This window comes from Sapajus apella, unplaced genomic scaffold (genome assembly GCF_009761245.1).
Source record: "Sapajus apella isolate SASKATOON/1434 unplaced genomic scaffold, GSC_monkey_1.0 scaffold7, whole genome shotgun sequence".
Taxonomy (NCBI): Eukaryota; Metazoa; Chordata; class Mammalia; order Primates; family Cebidae; genus Sapajus; species Sapajus apella.
Genome location: NW_022436947.1, coordinates 36,572,190 through 36,592,501, shown reverse-complemented (window position 1 = coordinate 36,592,501; position 20,312 = coordinate 36,572,190). Strand labels below are relative to the sequence as shown.

Below are 20,312 nucleotides of genomic sequence, written 5' to 3'. Positions count from 1 at the left end.
TCCAGAAATCCCTTAGGGAATTCTATTCAGATTGGCTTAAATAAGCAATAATAAAAACTGTTAAAGTATACAGTAATTAAACCAAATGACAAGTGACTTAAATGAACCTTTAATAAATAAGCTAGTTATCTGGGAAAGGCACAGAAAGGGAAACCCTGGCTGCATTAATGGGGATTCTCTACAGATGCAAATTTCCCCCATCAAAGAAGACTTTACAGGCCATTTTCAAAATACATCAAAAAATATTTTGAGGTAAAACACTTTTACTTCCTTTGGTGTCTGCTTTTTGATATGTGATTCTATATCAGAGTCAAATTGGAATTTGGTTTCTTACTGACACAAAGAGTCTGTTTTGTCATCTTATGATCTATCTGCTTTAATGTTAATGCTGGTCACTGGTGCCTAAGCTCCAAAAAGGAGGGGCTATGTCTGGCCTCCCTTCCCCTCATGGCCAGGAATAGTTTTTCTGGTTTCTTCTGGGTCCCCTTTGCCCAGAGGGAGTCCATTTAGTTGGTTAGGGAACTTAGGATTTTTTTGTACAGTAGTTCAATAAATTAATTTTTTAAATATAAAAATAAATAAGCAAGCTGCTTTTAAACTTGTTGATAAAATAAACATAGAAATGTCTTCAGAATTGTCAGCATAGATTTTTGCTGGGATTTATGGGCCAGGTAGTTTTATATTTGTCTCTAATAGACAAGAGGTTTTAAGCTAAGGTATCAGGGTTTCACACAAAAGTATAAAACTATAAACTCAGCCTAAAAACAGAATAATCTTTGTTTCTGTATCTCTTTGATAATTAAGACTAATTTAATATTGTTTGTTTAATAAAAACAGCTATACCTCCAAAGTAATCAGAAAAATACCCACCACTTTAATTTTAAGGTTCTTACTTAGGTGAACACCTGATATTCACAAGCTATAAAAATGACTAACAGCAAAAAAGAGTCCTGGGCCAGATGAATTCACAGCCAAATTCTACCAGATATACAAAGAAGAGCTGGTAACATTCCTTCTGAAACTATTCCAAACAATACAAAAAGAAGGAGTCCTCTCTAACTCATTTTATGATACCAACATTATCCTAATACCAAAACCTGGCAGAGACACAACTAAAAAAGAAAATTTCAGGCCAATATCCGTGATGCAAAAATCTTCAATAACATACTGGCAAACCAAATCCAACAGTACCTCAAAAAGCTTATCCATCATGATTGAGTCAGCTTCATCCTGGGGATGTAAGGCTGGTTCAACATACGCAAATCTATAAACATAATCCATCACATAAAAAGAACCAAAGACAAAAACCACATGATTATCTCAATAAGATACAGAAAAGGCCTTTGACAAAATTCAACAGCCCATTATGCTAAAAACTCTCAATGAACTAGGTGTCGATGGAACATATTTCAAAATAATAAAAGCTATTTATGACACACCCATAGTCAATATCATACTGAATGGGCAAAAACTGGAAGCATTCCCTTTGAAATCTGGCACTAGACAAGGATGCCCTCTCTCACCACTCCTATTCAACATAGTATTGGAAGTTCTGGCCAGGGCAATCAGTCAAGAAAAAGAAACAAAGCGCATTCAATTAGGAAAAGAGTAAGTCAGATTGTCTATATTTGCAGATGAAATGATTATATATTTAGAAGACCCCATTGCCTCAGCCCAAAATCTCTTTAAGATGATAAGCAACTTCAGCAAAGTCTCAGGATACAAAATCAACGTGCAGAAATCACAAGCATTCCTATACACCAACAGCAGAAAAACAGAGAGCCAAATCATGAGCAAACTCCCATTCACAATTGCTGCAAAGAGAATAAAATACCTAGGAATACAACTAACAAAGGATGTGAAGGACCTCTTCAAGGAGAACTACAAAGCACTGCTCCAGAAAATAAGAGAGGACACAAACAGATGGAAAAACATTCCATGCTCATGGTTAGGAAGAATCAATATCGTGAAAACAGCCATAATGACCCAAGTATTTATAAATTCAATGCTATCCCCATCAAGCTACCATTGACCTCCTTCACAGAACTGGAAAAAAACACCTTAAACTTCATATGGAACCAAAAAAATGCCCACATAGCCAAGACAATCCTAAGTAAAATAAAACAAAGCTGGAGGCATCACAACACCTGACTTCAAACTATACTACAAGGCAACAGTAATCAAACAGCATGGTACTGGTACCAAACCAGATACATAGACCAATGGAATGGAACAGAGGCTTTGGAAGTAACGCCACACATCTACAACCATCTGATCTTTGACAAACCTGACAAAAATAAGCAATAGGGAAAGGATTCCCTGTTTAATAAATGGTGTGGGGAAAACTGGCTAAACATGTGCAGAAAGCTGAAATTGGGCCCCTTCCTTACACCTTATACAAAAATTAACTCCAGGTGGATTAAAGATTTAAACAGAGCCCTAACACCATAAAAACCCTAGAAGAAAACCTAGGCAATATTATTCAGGACACAGGCATAGGCAAGGACTTCATGACTAAAACACCAAAAGCAACGGCAACAGAAGCCAAAATAGACAAATGGGACCTAATTAAACTCCAGAGCTTTTGCACAGCAAAAGAAACAATAATTAGAGTAAACTGGCAACCAACAGAATGGGAAAAAATTTTTGCAAGCTACCCATATGACAAAGGGCTAACATCCAGAATATACAAAGAACTTAAACAAATGTACAAGAAAAAAAAAAAAATCAAACAGTGGGCAAAGGATATCAACAGACATATCTCAAAAGAAGACATGTATGCAGCCAACAAACATGAAAAAGTACTCATCATCACTGGTCATTAGAGAAATGCAAATCAAAACCACATGGAGATACCATCTCACACCAGTCAGAATGCCAATCATCAAAAAATCTGAAGACAACAGATGCTGGAGAGGATGTGGAGAAATAGGAACACTTTCACACTGTTGGTGGGAGTGTAAGTTGGTTCAATCATTGTGGAAGACAGTGTGGCGATTCCTCAAGGATCTAGAAATAGACGTACCATTTGACTCAGCAATCCCATTACTGGGTATATGCCCAAAGGATTAAAAATCGTTCTATCATAAAGACATATGCACACGTATGGTCACTGTGGCACTGTTTACAATAGCAAAGTCTTGGAACCAGCCTAAATGCCCATCAATGATAGACTGGAAAAAGAAAATGTGGCACATGTACCATGGACTATTATGCGGCCATAAAAAAGGGTGAGTTCATGTCCTTTGTGGGGACATGGATGAAGCTGGAAACCATCACTCTTAGCAAACTGACACAAGAACCAAACACCACATGTTCTTACCCATAAGCAACTGTTGAACAATGAGAACACATGGACACAGGGAGGGGAACATCACTCACTGGGGCCTGTTGTGGGGGTGAGGGGCTGGCGGGGGATAGCAGGGTGTCGGGGGATTGGGGAGGGATAACATTAGGAGAAATACCTAATATAGGTGGCGGGGGATGGATATAGCAAATCACTAATGGCAATGTATATACCTATGTAACAATCCTGCACGATCTGCACAGGTACCCCAGATCTTAAAGTATAATAATAATTTTAAAAAATGGCAAACATGGAAATAGCTTGAACTAATGACTAGCCTTGCCTAATACCTCAGTTTTCATAAGTAATCTACTTACAACTGCTAAACATAAATAAATTAGGTAAACCTAAGTAGCATAAACATTTATAGTTGAATTAAATAATACTCATTGAATGTCTGAATCACCTCCAAATAAGATGAAGTACTGAAACATAAATTACTAAACATAAGTTTGTTCTTGGCTTCTTAAAGCCTATAAAAAGACTACTACTAATACACATAAAAGTTAGAGAAACATTTGTAATCAATACATTATAGAGAAACATTTGTAAAATTATAAAATGGCTCTCGTCTATAAAAAACTGTTATGTGCAGTTCAGATATATACATGTATAATGTATTCAGATGAATACATTATAGAGAAACATTTGTAAAATTATAAAATGGCTCTTATCTGTAAAAAACTGTTATGTGCATTTCAAACTTTCTTGCTTCCTTGGTTTTTACTAGCAATTAAGGTTACTAAAAGTAACCTTAACAATTCTAATTAACATATATAAGTTTGTACACAAAGTTTACCCCAAAAACTTAGAAGTGTTTTTAATGAGAATTCTTTTTTTAAAATTTTACTTTAAGTTCTGGGATACATGTGCAGAATGTGCAGGTTTGTTACATAGATATACATGTGCCATGGAGGTTTGCTTCACCTGTCACCCCCTCATCTAGGTTTTAAACCCTACATGCATTAAGTCGTTGTCCTAATGCTCTCCCTTCCCCTTGCCCTCCACCCACAAAAGTCCCCAGTGTGTGCTTTTCCCCTTCCTGTGTCCATGTGTTCAAGTTTCCTTATGAGTGAGAACATGTAGTATTTTCACTTACGAGTGAAAACATGTTACTTTGCTCAGAATAATGGCTTCCAGCTTCATCCATGTCCCCACAAAGGACATGAACTCATTCCTTTTTTATGGCTGCATAGTATTCCATGGTATATATGAGCCACATTTTCTTTATCCAGTCTATCACTGATGGGCATTTGGGTTGGTTCCAAATCTTTGTTATTGTAAATAGTGCTGCAATAAACATATGTGTGCATGTGTCTCTATAGAATGATTTATAATCCTTTGGGTATATAAATCCAGTAATGGGATCACTGGGTCAAATGGTATTTCTGGTTTTAGATCCTTGAAAAATCGCCACACTGTCTTCAACAATCATTGAACTAATTTACACTCTCACCAACAGTGTAAAATCATTCCTATGTCTCCACAGCCTCACCAGCATCTGTTGTTTCCTGACTTTTTAATGACTGCCATTTCTAACTGGTGTGAGATGTTAACTCATTGTGGTTTTGATTTTCATTTCTCTAATGACCAGGGATGATGAGCTTTTTTTCATGTTTGTTGGCTGCAAAATGTCTTCTTTGGAGAAGTGTCTGTTCATATCCTTCACCCACTCTTTGATGGGGTTGTTTTTTTCTTGTAAATTTGTTTAAATTCCTTGCAGATTTTGGATATTAGACCTTTGTCAGATGAATACATTGCAAAAATTTTCTCCTATTCTGTAGGCTGCTTGTTCACTCTGATGATAGTTTCTTTGGCTGTGCAGAAGCTCTTTAATTCGATCCCATTTGTCTATTTAGGCTTTTGATACAATTGCTTTTAGTGTTTTAGTCATGAAGCCTTTGCCCATGTCTATGTCCTGAATGGTACTGCCTAATTTTTCTTCTAGGGTTTTTATGGTTTTGGGACTTACATTTAAGTATTTATTCCATTTTGAGTTAAGTTTGTTTAACTTGCATGAAAGGGTCCAGTTTCTGTTTTCTGCATATGGTTAACCAGTTTTCCTAGCTCCATTTATTATGGTGCTTAACAATTCAAATTAACATATATTATTCTGCACACAAAGTGTACCCCCAAAAATAAAATCTGTTTTTAATGACAATTCTTAAAAAGCCAAAAAAAGGTGTTTTTCATTGAGAAAAAAAGAATAATTTTGTCTAAATTCTGAAGGTTACTTAAGGTTATTTCCAAAAGTAAATTCAAGATGAAAACAGAAACATGATAGAAAGGAACCAGTAAGTAGGAGATACAGATGTGTAAAGTTAAGGGTATAAATATGTATTTTTGGTAAAAGAAGGTTAAAAAGAAAAGTGAATTTTTTTTTTTTTAAGAGACAGGGTTTCATTATGTTGACCAGGCTGGTCTTGAACTCCTGGGCTCAAGCAATTCTGGCGTCTTGGCCTCCCAGAGTGTCTAGAATTACATGTGTGAAGCACTACATCCAGTCAAAACAAGGATAAATTTGAGAAATAATTTTGTGTGGTAAATATGTTGTTCTAAACGTAGCTATTTAAACAGAGAAAGCATAAGACAAAACTAAAGATCTAAGCATGTCATAGATGGTTTATATAAGTCATAATAAGGTTTGTGAAGGGTAGATTTATTAAACAAATTTGTGTGTGATCAAGTTGGCTATAATTAGAAGGAAATTATTTTTAAGTCTTCCCAAAGATTGAACTCTGAGATAAATACATTTCTCAATATAAAACTAGAAATTTGGTCCACTACATTAGAAAAAAGCTGTGTGGTTTTTAAAAAAATTTTTCCTAAGAATTGATCTGCTTGTAGTAAAAATTAGAATAGGTTTTTACTTTGAATTCTGAAATCTGCTTTTTTAATAGCTATCTTCTAAACTGCAGGGGGTTTTTGTTGTTGTTTGTTTTTCTTCTGTTTTGCAGTCTTCATTTAATTTCAGGTTAGTAAATCTGTCTTCTTCCCTTAGAATGGTAATTTCATTTCTTGAGGTAGAATTTCCCTCTTAAAGCTTCTCAGATTTATAGCTCAGAAGTTTAATGTTTGCTGTATCTTACTCCATGCCATACATGAACGCTTTCAACTCTTTCTCCCCTTGAGAAAGTACACCTTTAACCTTGACTGAGGTGATAACTCTCTCCTTTGACTTTGATATAACTTTGTTCCACTGATTATAATCTAACTCTAAAATGTTTATTTTGATGGCCTACAAAAGCAATGTTTTCCTTCAGTATAGCTTGATTCTGTACACTTGGCCTTTCTTAATGTGTCTGAATCATTCCATGTAATCAGGAAACTTCCCATGCTGTTACTAAAAGCCATGTATTTCCCTGCTCAAGGTACTAGTTTTCTTGTTTACACTCCATGTTGTGTACTCATAACCATGACCACACATTCTTCCTGTGTCTGATTAAATTCAATTACTGTTTTCATCGGGTTCAACTTCCAGGTTATTTAAATGGGCTTGCTATAAGGAGAAGCAATCAGACGGCAAGAGGTTCTTCTCTACTTTTTTGGTAATTGGCCCAAAACCAAATATTTTGCATTTTATCAAGATAACTTTGTGTTGTCCTTACTAGTTTTTATTTTTATTTTTTTATTACTTAGGAAAATAGCTTTGAAAGGGTTAAGGTTTTTTAAATCCAGGTAACTTTCTATATTGCTTTCAAAGTCCTTTGGTTATCATTCTGGTTAAATGAATGAGTATTATTTTAGTGACCTGTAATCTTGTTTTGACCAGATGTTTAAACCTTGAATTCCCCAATATCAAAATTCTAAATTAAATATTTTTGACCCAGAACTAACTTTTGGATTTTCTAGTTAAGCCCTTGGAAGGCCTCAAGTTGCATATTTCTCACATTGTAAAGATATAAAATGATTAAATTTATTTTGTAAATGGTATAAGAAGCATTGCCAAATGGTAATACTGGATCTTCTTTCAGTTAGAGGTATGTGATTAATATCAATGTTCTAAAATTGTCTAAAAGTTAGAGATCTAATATGTCATCAAGTCATAATTGTGGTTATATATCATATACCACAAAAATAATCAAATTTCCTTGTCAATTTCTGATTATGGTAAACTTTCATCGAATTTTTAACCATAGCTATTCTAAGTCTCTGTCATCCTACAGTTATTGCTCTTATTTTTATCTAAAAGTATTTGCAATCAGATTTATAAAAAAAGATTCTAATAGTACTCTTAAATACATGTTTCTAGAAACTTAAAGATCAATGGATTAAATAAAAATCTATCAGAACTCTAATGAAGAAATGATAGGCTCATGAAACTGCTAATCAAGATCAAACAGAACAAAATTTAATTACATGAGACTGAATAACTGATGAAGATAATGTTAACATGATTTTTGTTTGAAATATTATGTTTTTTGCTTGTTTTTGTTTTCTAGGTTTAAGAAAATTTTCTCTCTAAAGCTACCTAGAGTTACAGTTTTACAAAATTGCTAACTAGCAATTGAGTAAAGTAAATTTGTGAACCAAGGTCAAGCATCTGCTTTTTCTCCTTATTTCATTCCTCTAAAATTCAAAAACTCTTCATGGGTATTTTACTAAGTTCAATAAGAATTTGCTCTCTCTTTATAACAGAATATAACTGGAAACACTGGTTATATTACCAAGACTTTGACTATCATATCATATTAGAAAATGTGCACAGAATTGCCTGATTTCAAAGATTTTCCCAGCCTTACAGTGAGTGAGTAAGCACTATACAAACTGGGATTGTCATATTACTATACATTTTACTTTGTATTTTCCTTTTTAAACTTTGCACTTGTTGGCTGTCAAATTTCTGCAGATGCTGGGTGCAGTACCTCACACCTGTAATCCCAGCACTTTGGGAGGCTGAGGCAGGTGGATTACATGATGTCAGGAGTTCGGGATCAGCCTGACCAACATGGGGAAACCCTGTCTCTACTAAAAATACAAAAATCAGCCGGGCATGGTAGTGCACGCCTATAATCCTAGCTATTTGAGGGGCTGAGGCAGGAGAATTGCTTGAACCTGGGAGGCAGAGGTTGCAGTGAGCTGAGATCGCATCATGGCACTCCAGCCTGGACAATAAGAGGGAAACTCCAGCTAAAAAAAAAAAAAAAAAAAAAAAATTCTGTAAAAGTACAACTTCTAACAGAACAATGCGGACCCAGCACTTTGCAATGATAGCCAACACCTATGGAACAGACAAAATTAAACTTCACAATGGATTCTAGGTAGACTTAGCTACTCCCTTAAACCTCCCTAAAAGGGTTCTGACACTGACTCCTAGCCATCATTCACTCCTTTCAACAGGTGAACACACAAAACCCAGGACAAGTCTGTTCTGACACCAAGGTACAATAAAAACCTAACTACAGGATGACTGATCAGCAATGCTTTTGGAGAAATATCTTGATTAAAGGGGGAAAATGTAAAAGTTGTCAGAATTAAAATGGAGTTACATGATTTAAAATCCTGAAAAAACAGAGCCAAGAAAGGCCATGAAGGAAGAGTTCTCATGTATTAAGGAAGGGTTATCATGTACTGATAAAAAGAACTATTACAAAAGACTGAAAAAACCATAACCTTTTATAAAAGCTAACGCAATCCCTACACAAAAAAATACCTCAGTGAGGACATCTGCCCAGCAACTGCTTGTCCAGCTCTGAACTGGTGTCATCGTTGTTATTGATCCTTGTTGCCAAGAGTAATTATCTCAAAACAATTATGTAATGCTCTTCATTCTTCCTTTAAAAACATTGTTTTTCTTTACCTCTCTGATGATGCAGAGTTTATTACTACAGCATGTGCCTTCCAACTGCAATGCCAATTCTCAAATGGGTATCGTTTTCTTTTAGAGTCCCTTTCTCTGTTATTTAGGTTAAGAGAGTATATATCCCAAATAAAGATATAAAAAACAGTATACATAAAAACAGAAAATTACCTTGATATTTCCCTGAGATAAACAGTCTGCATGGCTTTCTTCAAATGAGGTTCAATATTTCTCCACAGTTTGCGAGTATCACGTTCACTTGCTACCCAAAGGGAAGAAAATTTCAGTAATTTATATCTTATAAAAAGCTTTCTCAAAATAAATATTAATGAGTAAAATTACAGTTACCTTCTCCTTTAACCACAGGTTCACAATATTTAGGGAAATTAAGTACTGCCTGTAAGTAAAGAAAAATAAAGAGAAGAATAACGCACTGTTCAATCACAATTAGAAATTTATTTTTCAAGTAAAATGTGTTCTACAATTCAGGAAATTTTACGTAAAGCAATTGCTCCAGTCAAACATAATTATATGCAGTGGCATGCACCTATAATCCCAGCTACTAAGGATGCTCAGGCAGAGGGATTGCTTGGGCCCAGGAGATCAAGGCTATAGTGTGCGGTGACTGTACCAGTGAATAGTCACCGCACTCCAGCCTGGGCAACATGGCAAGACCCCGCTTCTTTCTAAAAAAAAAAAAAAAAGGTAATTGTAGCTTAGTAGTATAATAACAAAACAGCAAAAATACCAATAATGATAGCACAACATAAAATATTTTTTAATTGGATAAATCCTGCCTAATATATTAGCCTCTGTATATAAAATTATATGATAAAAGAGAATGGAGTGTCTCACCAAAAATATACTTCTTTGGCATATTTTGATATGGCTAATCAGAGGGGCTGCAAGCACAAGAATTGCACTGAAAGGCCGTTTTGTGTGTGTGCGTGTGAGGGAGATCTGCATCTGTAGAGGAAATAAGCAGAAAACAGGCTTTCTCTGATCATCCCTCACCTTGGATTTAGGAAAGATTAGCTCTCAGGAAAGAGACTTCAGGGTCTGACACCTTTGAACGTCTGATAGAGAAACTTAGCACAGGCTACTATCTATTCTATCTGAAAGTTGCTACCTATGAGGTTTCATTTGCACAACAAGACTGCCTTCCCTAACCATGTGTTTTCTCTTCTCTCCCCCCAGTAATCTGTTATGCCATGCCCAAGCCCATTTTCCTTCTGTAACCTCTGGATGGTATACAAATTTGAACCTCTGGCCCTCCTTATCTGTCCCCTACCTTTTGAGGCTCATACTTTGTGTAAGGCTCCTGTGCCTATATGCATATTAATAAACTTGTATGCAATAGCTAATGCATGTAGGGCTTAACACCTAGGTGAAGGGGCGATAGGTGCAGCAAACCACCACGGTACACGTTTTACCTATGTAATAAACTTGCACATCCTGCACATGCATCCTGGAACTTAATATAAAATTAAATTAAATTTAAAAATTAATAAAAAAATAAATTTGTATGCTTTTTTTTCCTATTAATCTCTTAGTTTGTTTTATAGATTCAAATTATCAAACCTGCAGGGTAAAAATGTGAATTTCCCTACAGTAACAAAGCATAATTTGTACTTTTAGGTTATATTTATGTCACATAGAACCATAAAACATTTAATGAAAAACCTCAAGCCCAAAAAATTAACTGTTGCTTTGTAAAGATCTGAAAATTCTCATAAATTAAACATCATAGAGTTCTGTATGACTCAAAGTATTTGGATTGGCAGCACTAGCTGAGAATGTTACAAATGGAAGTTCTTGATACCATCTCAGGCATACTAAATCAGTATCTCTAAGTATAAGACCCAGGAAATCTATGTTTACTGATCTCTCTAGAAATTCTATGTATTCTAAAGTTTGAGGAGTACTAATTGACTAGTAATAACGACTTACTAGTTTTCCATTAATTAACACTGGAATTCTCCTGAAAAGTAATTTGAGCAAACTGGTAAAAACATACTGCTTCCATATATCAGTATTAGTTTGTTCCCAGTATTTCATATCAAAATAATTCAATAAGGCATAGAAAAAAGATATATATAAATGTGTAACTATATAACACATAACAGAGAACTAAGAACCAAATTATTAAAATAATTTCTTCCTACTCAACTTTACAAAAAACAATTATTTAAAGTAGAAAAATCTTCCAAATTCTGCTAATATTAAGTATAGCGAAGAATCAAGAAGAAATTATTAACTTCAGCCAAACTTTCTTACCTTAATTTTAGATTTTCAGATCTAAGTATAGTTTAATAACACTGAAGTGTCATAATGTTAACAGCAACTGGTAACAATTTGGCTAATAAAAATAAACAACTGACCCTTGAACAATACGGTTTGAACTGTGAGGGTCCGCTTATACACAGATATTTTTTTCAACCAGACTCAGAGCAAAAACATAGTATTCAGGGAATATAAAACTCATGAAAATATGGGGACTAAGTTTTTATACACTGAGGTTCTGCAGAATTGATGACAGGATTTAAGTGTGCTCAGGTTTTGATATATATGGAAACCAATCCCCCAAGTATACCAAGGGACAACTGTATTGCGTTTCTTTTTGGCTGAAACACTAAAATATGTTTAATAATTTATGAAAAACAGTTAAAAAGGCAATATCATAAGGTTTGTCAGAGAAAACAAATCTAAATGAATATTCAAAGTAGTACTTTATTTTCTCCTGCCCTAAGCTACCTATAGAGCTAGCCTCTAAAAAATTCAGAAATCCAATTCCTAAAAGCACACACACACACAGAAAAGATCCCTGAAAAAATACTTTTCAGGTGATTTAATAAACTTTCAAGCAAAATGCTACTTACAAACTTTGAAACAAACAACACTATCTATCTGAAGAAAATAGGAAAATGAATATGTTTATTCTTCTATGTTCTATATTTAGAGGAAACTAGAACACTGTGCTATTTTTTTCTTTAATGTTCAAGGATCCTTTTCTCTATTTATCATTACCAATAGTAATATAAGACTTAAACTATACTTTACATTTATGAATATGATGTTAAAAAAAGCTGTAACTTCACCCTAAATAGAATCATTCCTCAGTGAAACCTAAAGAACTTTAAAAAATACCATATTAAAATATATATTTCTCTCTTTATATTTTATTTTCCCATAAATCTTTTCCTTAATTTTTCCTTCTTGTACTTTATAATTTACTTTGAAATGGCTGCCAGCACAGATTCCCACAGGATTCAAGCGCTAAAGAGTGGTAACTGCAAGTTACTTTCTAGGAAAGGGAGAGAAAGATTATTTGCTCCTAAGTCCATCTCACCCAGGTGCGTTTTCCTGGACCTTTCCTCTGTGTAAATCTCTTCTGTTATCATTTCTCTCAGAAGCCAGGGATCCTGACATTCAACTTCTCGAGAAATGTTAGTGATAAGCTTGAACTGGAAAAACTGTTCTGTTTTTTCCCCAACTGAGAAGATGTCTGAAATCTACATGGAAATCAGAGAAGCCCTGAAATCCGAAACTTTCAAAAACATACTAAATGTGAGCATAATTTTAAATGATTGCCTTCTATGTTACGTCTCAAACACACACTGAATCTAAATAATACTTTTCAGGTCAAAAACAGAAAAAGAGCTAAGTGAAGAAATTGTGCTAAGAGACATAGAATCTGTTACTTTGAAAGTAACTGTTTTCCAGCCTTATAGATATTACTGTTTTCTGTTAAATGGAGATAAGATCTTCATTATTAATTGAAGGTTTCTAAAACAGAAACCAGAGATTCTTGTCTCCTTCCTTTCCCATCCCCATATTAAATGAAAAAGGTCAAAGGAAAATTAAACATCAACATTTTTCCAAACTGTCTGAAACATAAACAGCTATCCTAATTGTTTAAAAAAATTTTTTTAAGAACCTTCTATAGGAAGATTACCAGCTTAGGGCGAGTGACTAATGAAAGGCCTACAATGAAAAGTTCTGACCAAACTCAAGTCTATCTAGATTCTAGAAACTCAATCACTGCATACATAAAACTTAAACAAAATCTGTTACAAAACATTAACAGACTTGTAAAACTGTTCAAGTTTTTACATCTCTTTTCTGTTATTCCTCATTTTAAGTTTAATGGAGTTTTGTATTTTCTGCAATTAGAGAAAAGAGAAAAAAGGAAGAGAGAAGATTTGAGAATGACATTTTTCTGATCAGACCAAAGTTTGTACTAAACCACAGACATCTTTCTACTTATGGTATATTAGCCTCAAGAGGCCGTATGCAAATTCCCAGAATAAAATTTTAGTTTCTAACTTATCTCACACCATTTCTACATGGAAAAAAAAAATACACACACACACACACACACACACACACATATTTTGAAGCAAAATGTTTATTTACCAGATGTCTGAGCTCTTTCAAATCTCGACAAACAGTGTAGAAAACTCCAAGAAGAATGTTAATGTAGGCAGCATAGAAATCAGCTGAATACTCTGGAGGATGATCATGGGACAGGATCTTTTGAAGGTTCCCTGTTCACAAGACACAAAACAACTTATAACAATTAACACAGCACCCTAATCATAACTTCGAGCATTTCATAACAAAGGTGTTAAAAAAAAAAACAACCCAGATCCAGCAATAATTAAGGAATAATAAAACTATTATAAGATTAGAAAAGTGTGATTTGTGACATAATAAAAAATACGTATTTGATCTTCACCCCAGTCCCTGGCATACAGCTTCAAAAAACCCTCATAATTTAAAGAATGAGAAGGATAAATGAAGTATCTTTTGATACTCATAATAAGCCCTTTCTTGATGGGTGACATGGTTTGGCTCTATGTCCTCACTCATACCTCATTTGAAATTTTCAGTGTTGGAGGAGGGGTCTGGTGGGAGTTGATTGAATCATGGGGCAGACTTCTCCCTTGCCGTTCTTGTGTTGAGTTTTGGTTGTTTCAAAGTGTGTAGCACTTCCCCCTTCACTTTCTCTCTCCTGCTGGCCATGTAAAGATGTGTCTGCTTCCCCTTCACCCTCTGCCATGATTTTAAGTTTCCTGAGGCCACCCCAGAAGCAGAAGCCTGTACGACCTGGAGACTGTGAGCTGATTAAACCTCTATTTTTAAAAAATTCTTTATAAATTACCCAGTCTCAGGTATGTTTATAGCAGTCTGAGAATGGACTAATAAAATGGGCCCCTAGGTAGCTTCAGGATAGGGACTGGTTGTCAGAGGAATCAACCATGTGGTTACAAGCCTATATTCTCACATACACTGCTATGAAGAAATACCCAAGACTGGGTAATTTATAAAGAAAAGAGGTTTAATTGACTCACAGTTCCATGTGGCTGGGGAGACCTTGAAAACTTACAGTCAGGCTGGAAGGCACTCTTAACAGGGCAGTAGGAGACAAAATGAGTGCCAGCAGGGGAAATGCCAGACACTTACAAAACCAACAGAGCTCATGAGAACTCACTAGTATGAGAACGGCATGGAGGGAATACTCCCATGATTCAATTACCTTCCACCAGGTCCCTCCCATGACATGTGGGGATTATGGGATTGAATTCAAGATAAGATCTGGGTGGGGACACAAACCAAATCATATCAAGGCCCCACCTCCTGCCCTTGGGAAAAGGAGAAGGGCTAAAGATTGAATTCATCAACAATGGCCAATGATTTAATCAATCATGACTATATAATGACACCTCCATAAAAAAAATCATAAATGATGAGGCTCTGAGAGTTTCCAGGATAGTAAATATATCCACATACCAGGAGGGTAGCACACCCTAGCCCCACAGAGAAGAAGCTCCTGGGCTTGGGACCCCAATGGTCCTTGCCCTATGTACCTGTTCCTCTGGCTGTTCATTTGTATCCTTTATAATAAACCGAGTAAGAAAAATGTTTTCCTGAGTTCTGTGAGCCATTCTAGCAAATTATCAAACCTGAAGAGGAGGTCATGGGAAACCCCAATTTATAGCCAGTTTTCAGAAGTACAGGTAGAAACCTGGGACTTAGACTGGTGTCTAAAGTACTAATATTCTTGTAGGACTAAGCCCTTAACTTGTGAGGTTAGTGTCACTAACTTCTGGTAGGTAGTGTCAGAAGTGAATTGAATTTTAGATTCTAGATACCCGTTGACATCTAGAGAACTGAAGAATCTGTTGTTGGGTGAACAAAAATACCCAATACATTTGGCGTCAGAAGTGTTTTGAGTAAAAATAATTCTGAAAAAGTAATCGAAATTTTGAAACTGAGGTTAAAAAAAGTATTAAATAGGCCAGGCATGGTGGCTCATGCCTGTAATCACAGCACTTTGGGAGGCCAAGGTGGGCAGATCATGAGGTCAGGAGTTCGAGACCAGCCTGGCCAACAGGGTGAAACCCGTCTCTACTAAAAATACAAAAATCAGTCAGGCATGGTGGCACGTGCCTGTAGTCCCAGCCACTAGGGAGGCTGAGGTGGGAGAATCACTTGAGTCTGGGAGGGAGAGGCGGAGGTTGCATTGAGCCAAGATCGCGCCTCTGCACTCCAGCCTGGGTGACACAGTGAGACGCCATCTCAAAAAAAAAAAAAAAAAAAACAACTATTAAATATTCCTTAAAACAAGTAGAAAACAATTACATCTAGAACCATATTACTGGCAAAATCAGGAACAAGGAAAAAAATACTGAAGATTCTAGTTTATTTTTCTTCCTATTGAGTAAATCAACTAGGAAAAAAAAGAGGGGATAGTACATAAACTACCAACAAACTAGCAAATGCTCTTCATGTTTTGTAAAATGAAAAGAATACATTAATTTTTTTAAAACAATCATCACCTGATCCTAGTCCTTACTTTATTATTCCCCCTCTTATAAAACAAGTTTTCTCCCGACAACTTTGATATCTTTATTTCTCTGCTATTATATCTCAGACTCTTTATAAAATGTCATGTTAAGAGTCCTAACCTTTTATTTTATCCTGCTGGAAAGAATCATATTTTAGAAGAATGGTAAAATTTAAAGGGAAACAACCATCTATTATTCAAAATTTCCCAGTCTTAATACAGGAATCAGTTAGTCATTCATTCCTTATTGTAAGATCCTCTGACTTCTTGGTGCAATGGTCTCCTTAGATTTCTCAGTTAGGAGCTCTTTGCATATGACTAGAACTTTAAACCTAGTTCCAGAGTGCTCAAGTTTTTTGCAAAAAATTACAGATAAAAACCCTTCCAGGATATTCTGATCACGTCAATTTCCCTAAAAATACTAACCATTAAGTTAGTATTTTTAACCAGGCCATTTACCATTGGCTTTTGATTTTAACCACTGTTGTGCCTGACAATCAATTAGAAACAGGTATAAGATCAAACAATATGTATGAACTATCAACGAAAATTTATAAACAGAAGTTTAGAAACAACTCTATTAAGGAATATTTTAAACACAGCAGTTGACAAAAAAAAAATTAAAGCCTTGTTTCATACTTAGAATATTATCCTGAAGAGATACTAGATGAGACACTGTTACTGAATTTCCTTTTTTATTTCAAAACTACTGAAAAAAAAATAAACAAAAGCCAAAACTTCCCTTTGGAGTCTACATACTTTTACATTCTAATAGCAAACTTTAAATATAATGTCACTAAGTTTTTTTAGCTATCCATGGGGGGAATATCTGATATAGTGAAAATTTCTAAAAGGTACTATAAAACTTAGAACAAAGATATCTACCTATAAAACCTACCAAATAACTGGATGGATGTAAGAAAAGAGAGATGGAGGGAAGAGATAAATGATCAGAGAGACGAACATACATAAGCAAAAAAAAAAAAAAAATTATTCTATAAATGAATGGATAAGAAAATTTGGAAAACAGCTGAGTCTCCAGCTCAGACTGTACTTCTAAGTGCCCCCGAACATCTCTATATTTCTTGCAGGTAGCCCTCCGTAACCCATAAGATAGTTGATTAGATGTTAGCATTGTCCTACTTCAGCCCTGATGAAAGTCTTAGAAGAATCGGAACCCTCACTATGTTACTGTAAAAGTAAACCAGCTACTTGCTTATAGACTACAGTAAAAAATCTCAGAGTACAATTCTATAACAAGCAAGTCATGCCAGCTCTAAGAGTCTAGGACTATTCAAATTCATGAAAAAAATCCCAGCTATAATGAAAAGCTGAAAACGGTGTATCATCAGGTAGTAAATAAAGGGTAGGAGAAACCCACTGCTTGGTCTCCTTGGGTCTTAAAATTTCATTATCCAAGTATAGTCTCATGTGCAAAGAAAAGCCATTCCCAAGTTGGAGAGAGACTTCTGCTTCCAGTTGTGAGAGAGTAAGAGCATCCAGAAATACCCTCCTCTAATAATCAATTAAAAATTGGACACAATATAGAAAACAACTATTTTCAAATATCAAACAAATGGCAATAAAGGACCGTAATACCTGAGAAAAGGTAAACAAATAAGGTGAGTCCTACCAGTAGTCAAGCTTTCTAACGAGGCAATTTTAAGACTGTATTGCAGGTAGAGTTCCAAAAGCAGCTCATTTATTCTACTGAGTTGAGGAAACAGAGACCAGAGCAGAGGGAACTGATATAGCTAGAATTTGCAGGGCAGAGTACCTGAGGGGAGAAAGCTATGCCAAAAAAAGAGCTCCAGAAATCAGTACAGGGGTTCCCTCAAGTCTTAGTTTAAGACCAATCTATGCTTATAGATGATTAGTTCAGAGGAATAATGTATGCATAGGGTAAAACCCTATAAAGCCATGCAAGAATTAGTGTTGGGAAAAACCATTACTGGAGAGCTATATGTCAATTCCCAGAATTCATATAGGGCTGTGAATTTTTCATGTTGCCACCAGTCAGAATGCAGAGGCCATGCTAAACACACAGGGCATTCAGTAGAGATTCCAGAAAAACTATGTCTTTGAAGTAGTGCTAAAATTAGCCCTGGAATAAAGGCTACTCTAGATCTTCTCTCCAAAAAAAGCTTAAAAATAGCCTTAAAAGGGTCAACTATAACTGTAAGTAATGATAAATGCTAATGAGAAAAAAGCCCAAAACACAACAAAAAACACAATGTCTATAATTCAATCAAAAAGTACTAGAAACCATAAGAAGTATAATGGATACCCAAGATGGACACAAATTAGTCGGTGGGAACAAACTCAAACAAAAGAGGTAACTGAATTAGTAAACATGAACATTAAAATGACTATTATAAATATATTCATATGCTCAAGGATATAAAGGAAAACAAAAGCATAATGAGGTCAGTAATAAAAAATTTTTCAGGATGAAATTAGCTGCCTACTAGAGACTTGTAAAAAAATATCAATGAACTTAAAGACATAGAAACAAAAAACAATCCCAAATAAAACACATACATAAAAAGATATAAAATTTAAATAAACAGTCTTTCAGTGGGACAATATCAAGCAGCCTAACATACTTACAATGCAACTAAAAAAGATAGAGAAGAAAAGGTGGGGAGGGAGATAGACAAAATACTTGAAGAAATAATGTCTGAAATTTTTCCAAAGTTGATGAAACTATACACCCACAGATTTAAGAACTTAACAAATTCCCAGCAGAATAAACAATGTTATTTTCTTTCTTGTCTTTTTATTTGTTAATGCCAAAATATTAAATATTATATTTAATATTTGAGTTTTATAATAATAGTTGAGGTTTATAATATAATATTACATGGTTTATAAAAAATATAGAAGAAAAATGTAAGACAGCAGCACAAATGTCATTAGGTAGGAAACTATAAGTCACTGGAATTTCAGATTGTTATCAGAATATAACTTAATCTATCCTAACTGACACAATAACTAAACCAAAAACGTGATCAAGTACATTATAATCTCTCTGAAGAAAAAAATATCCATTGCCTAAAGATGGGTAGTCTGCAAGAGGTAAAGACTAGAAAGCAAGACTTCCAAATTGGGCTCCTAGCCATAACTGCTAAGATGAGTGCTGTCCTTAAAATCAGGCACCATAATCCTGAAAATGATATATGTTTCAAGTTATTACAGCTGAATAACATTAACCACTTAGATAATCTCTTTGCCCTGGTTCCACACTTAGCCATAATTTTAACTTATCGATTATTTTCCCCTTCTGAATGGCTTTTTGTCTGACTACAGTGTTTTTGCTTCAAAAAACCTGAATATGTAAAAGGCCCTAAAATTTAATAATCAGAATTTAACTTGGCTCCATTATTATATGCTTTTCAAAAATCTATTATCCTATACTCCCTAAAGTTAGCAAGATCACTTTATTTGCTTTTGTCCTCAAACTACCTATGCTGCTTTGTATCTTTACTTTTTAAATTTTTTAATCAAATTCTATAGTTACATTGTTAATTCAACTTGAATAAAATGTACAAAATCAACATTTTTTATAATTTTCTTAAATTCTAAACTTTTCAGTACTAAAAAGTAAAATGGGTCATGAAAAAACTATGAACAATGCTGACATAGGTACAGAATTTTTTTGTTTAAATAAAATCTTTTACTACTTTTTCTTCTTCCTTTTCTTACTTTGGGATTTTCATGGATGAGACATTAATGAAAATAAGGACTCCCTTCATCTATTTTGGGTTGCTGTTTAAAAAAATCTCAGCTAATTAGCTAAGACAGGAGGTGTTATTTGACTGCTATTTTGGTGAAAACAAGCAAAAATGTGCTAATCTTAACAATGTATGTTTATAGCTGATTAGTTCAGAGGAATAGTGTTAATGAGGCCAAGGTCATGGAATGCTATTTTTTTTATAGCCTGCTAACCACCTTATGCTTCACAGTTATAATCTCCGAATCACAAGTATCATCTCTGCATGACACCCCACTGTTAATCCATAAAGCTATTCAGCAACACAAAAAGTTATTGTGTTCTTCCAAAAGCTAAAATCATCAGGATCTATGAAATTTAAGATTAAATACAACCCCCAAGAAAATAAGACACACAAAGGCTGGTAATTGGTACCATATGAATTACAGTAAAGAAAAATGAGATTTACGAAATCAAAAGACGCAAGTCCAACATACAGGAAACCCAAGTATACAGTAAATGAAGATTTCAACACACTCTTAATATGCTTTACCAGTCTAGTCTGATTACTTGTACCAATGTCATAATCACAATATATGTACAT

General features: G+C 34.7%; 1 protein-coding gene across 1 annotated transcript in view; it reads right to left on the bottom strand.

The window, feature by feature from the left end:
• Nucleotides 1-20,312, bottom strand: part of ORC5 (origin recognition complex subunit 5) — a 92,497-nt gene that overhangs the window by 54,340 nt on the left and 17,845 nt on the right. Inside the window, exons 6-8 of the mRNA XM_032276353.1 lie at nucleotides 13,563-13,693; nucleotides 9,495-9,543; nucleotides 9,318-9,408 (exon numbers count right to left, since the gene is read on the bottom strand). Coding sequence (XP_032132244.1) covers nucleotides 9,318-9,408; nucleotides 9,495-9,543; nucleotides 13,563-13,693 — 271 coding nt within the window. The remainder of the gene's footprint in view (nucleotides 1-9,317; nucleotides 9,409-9,494; nucleotides 9,544-13,562; nucleotides 13,694-20,312) is intronic.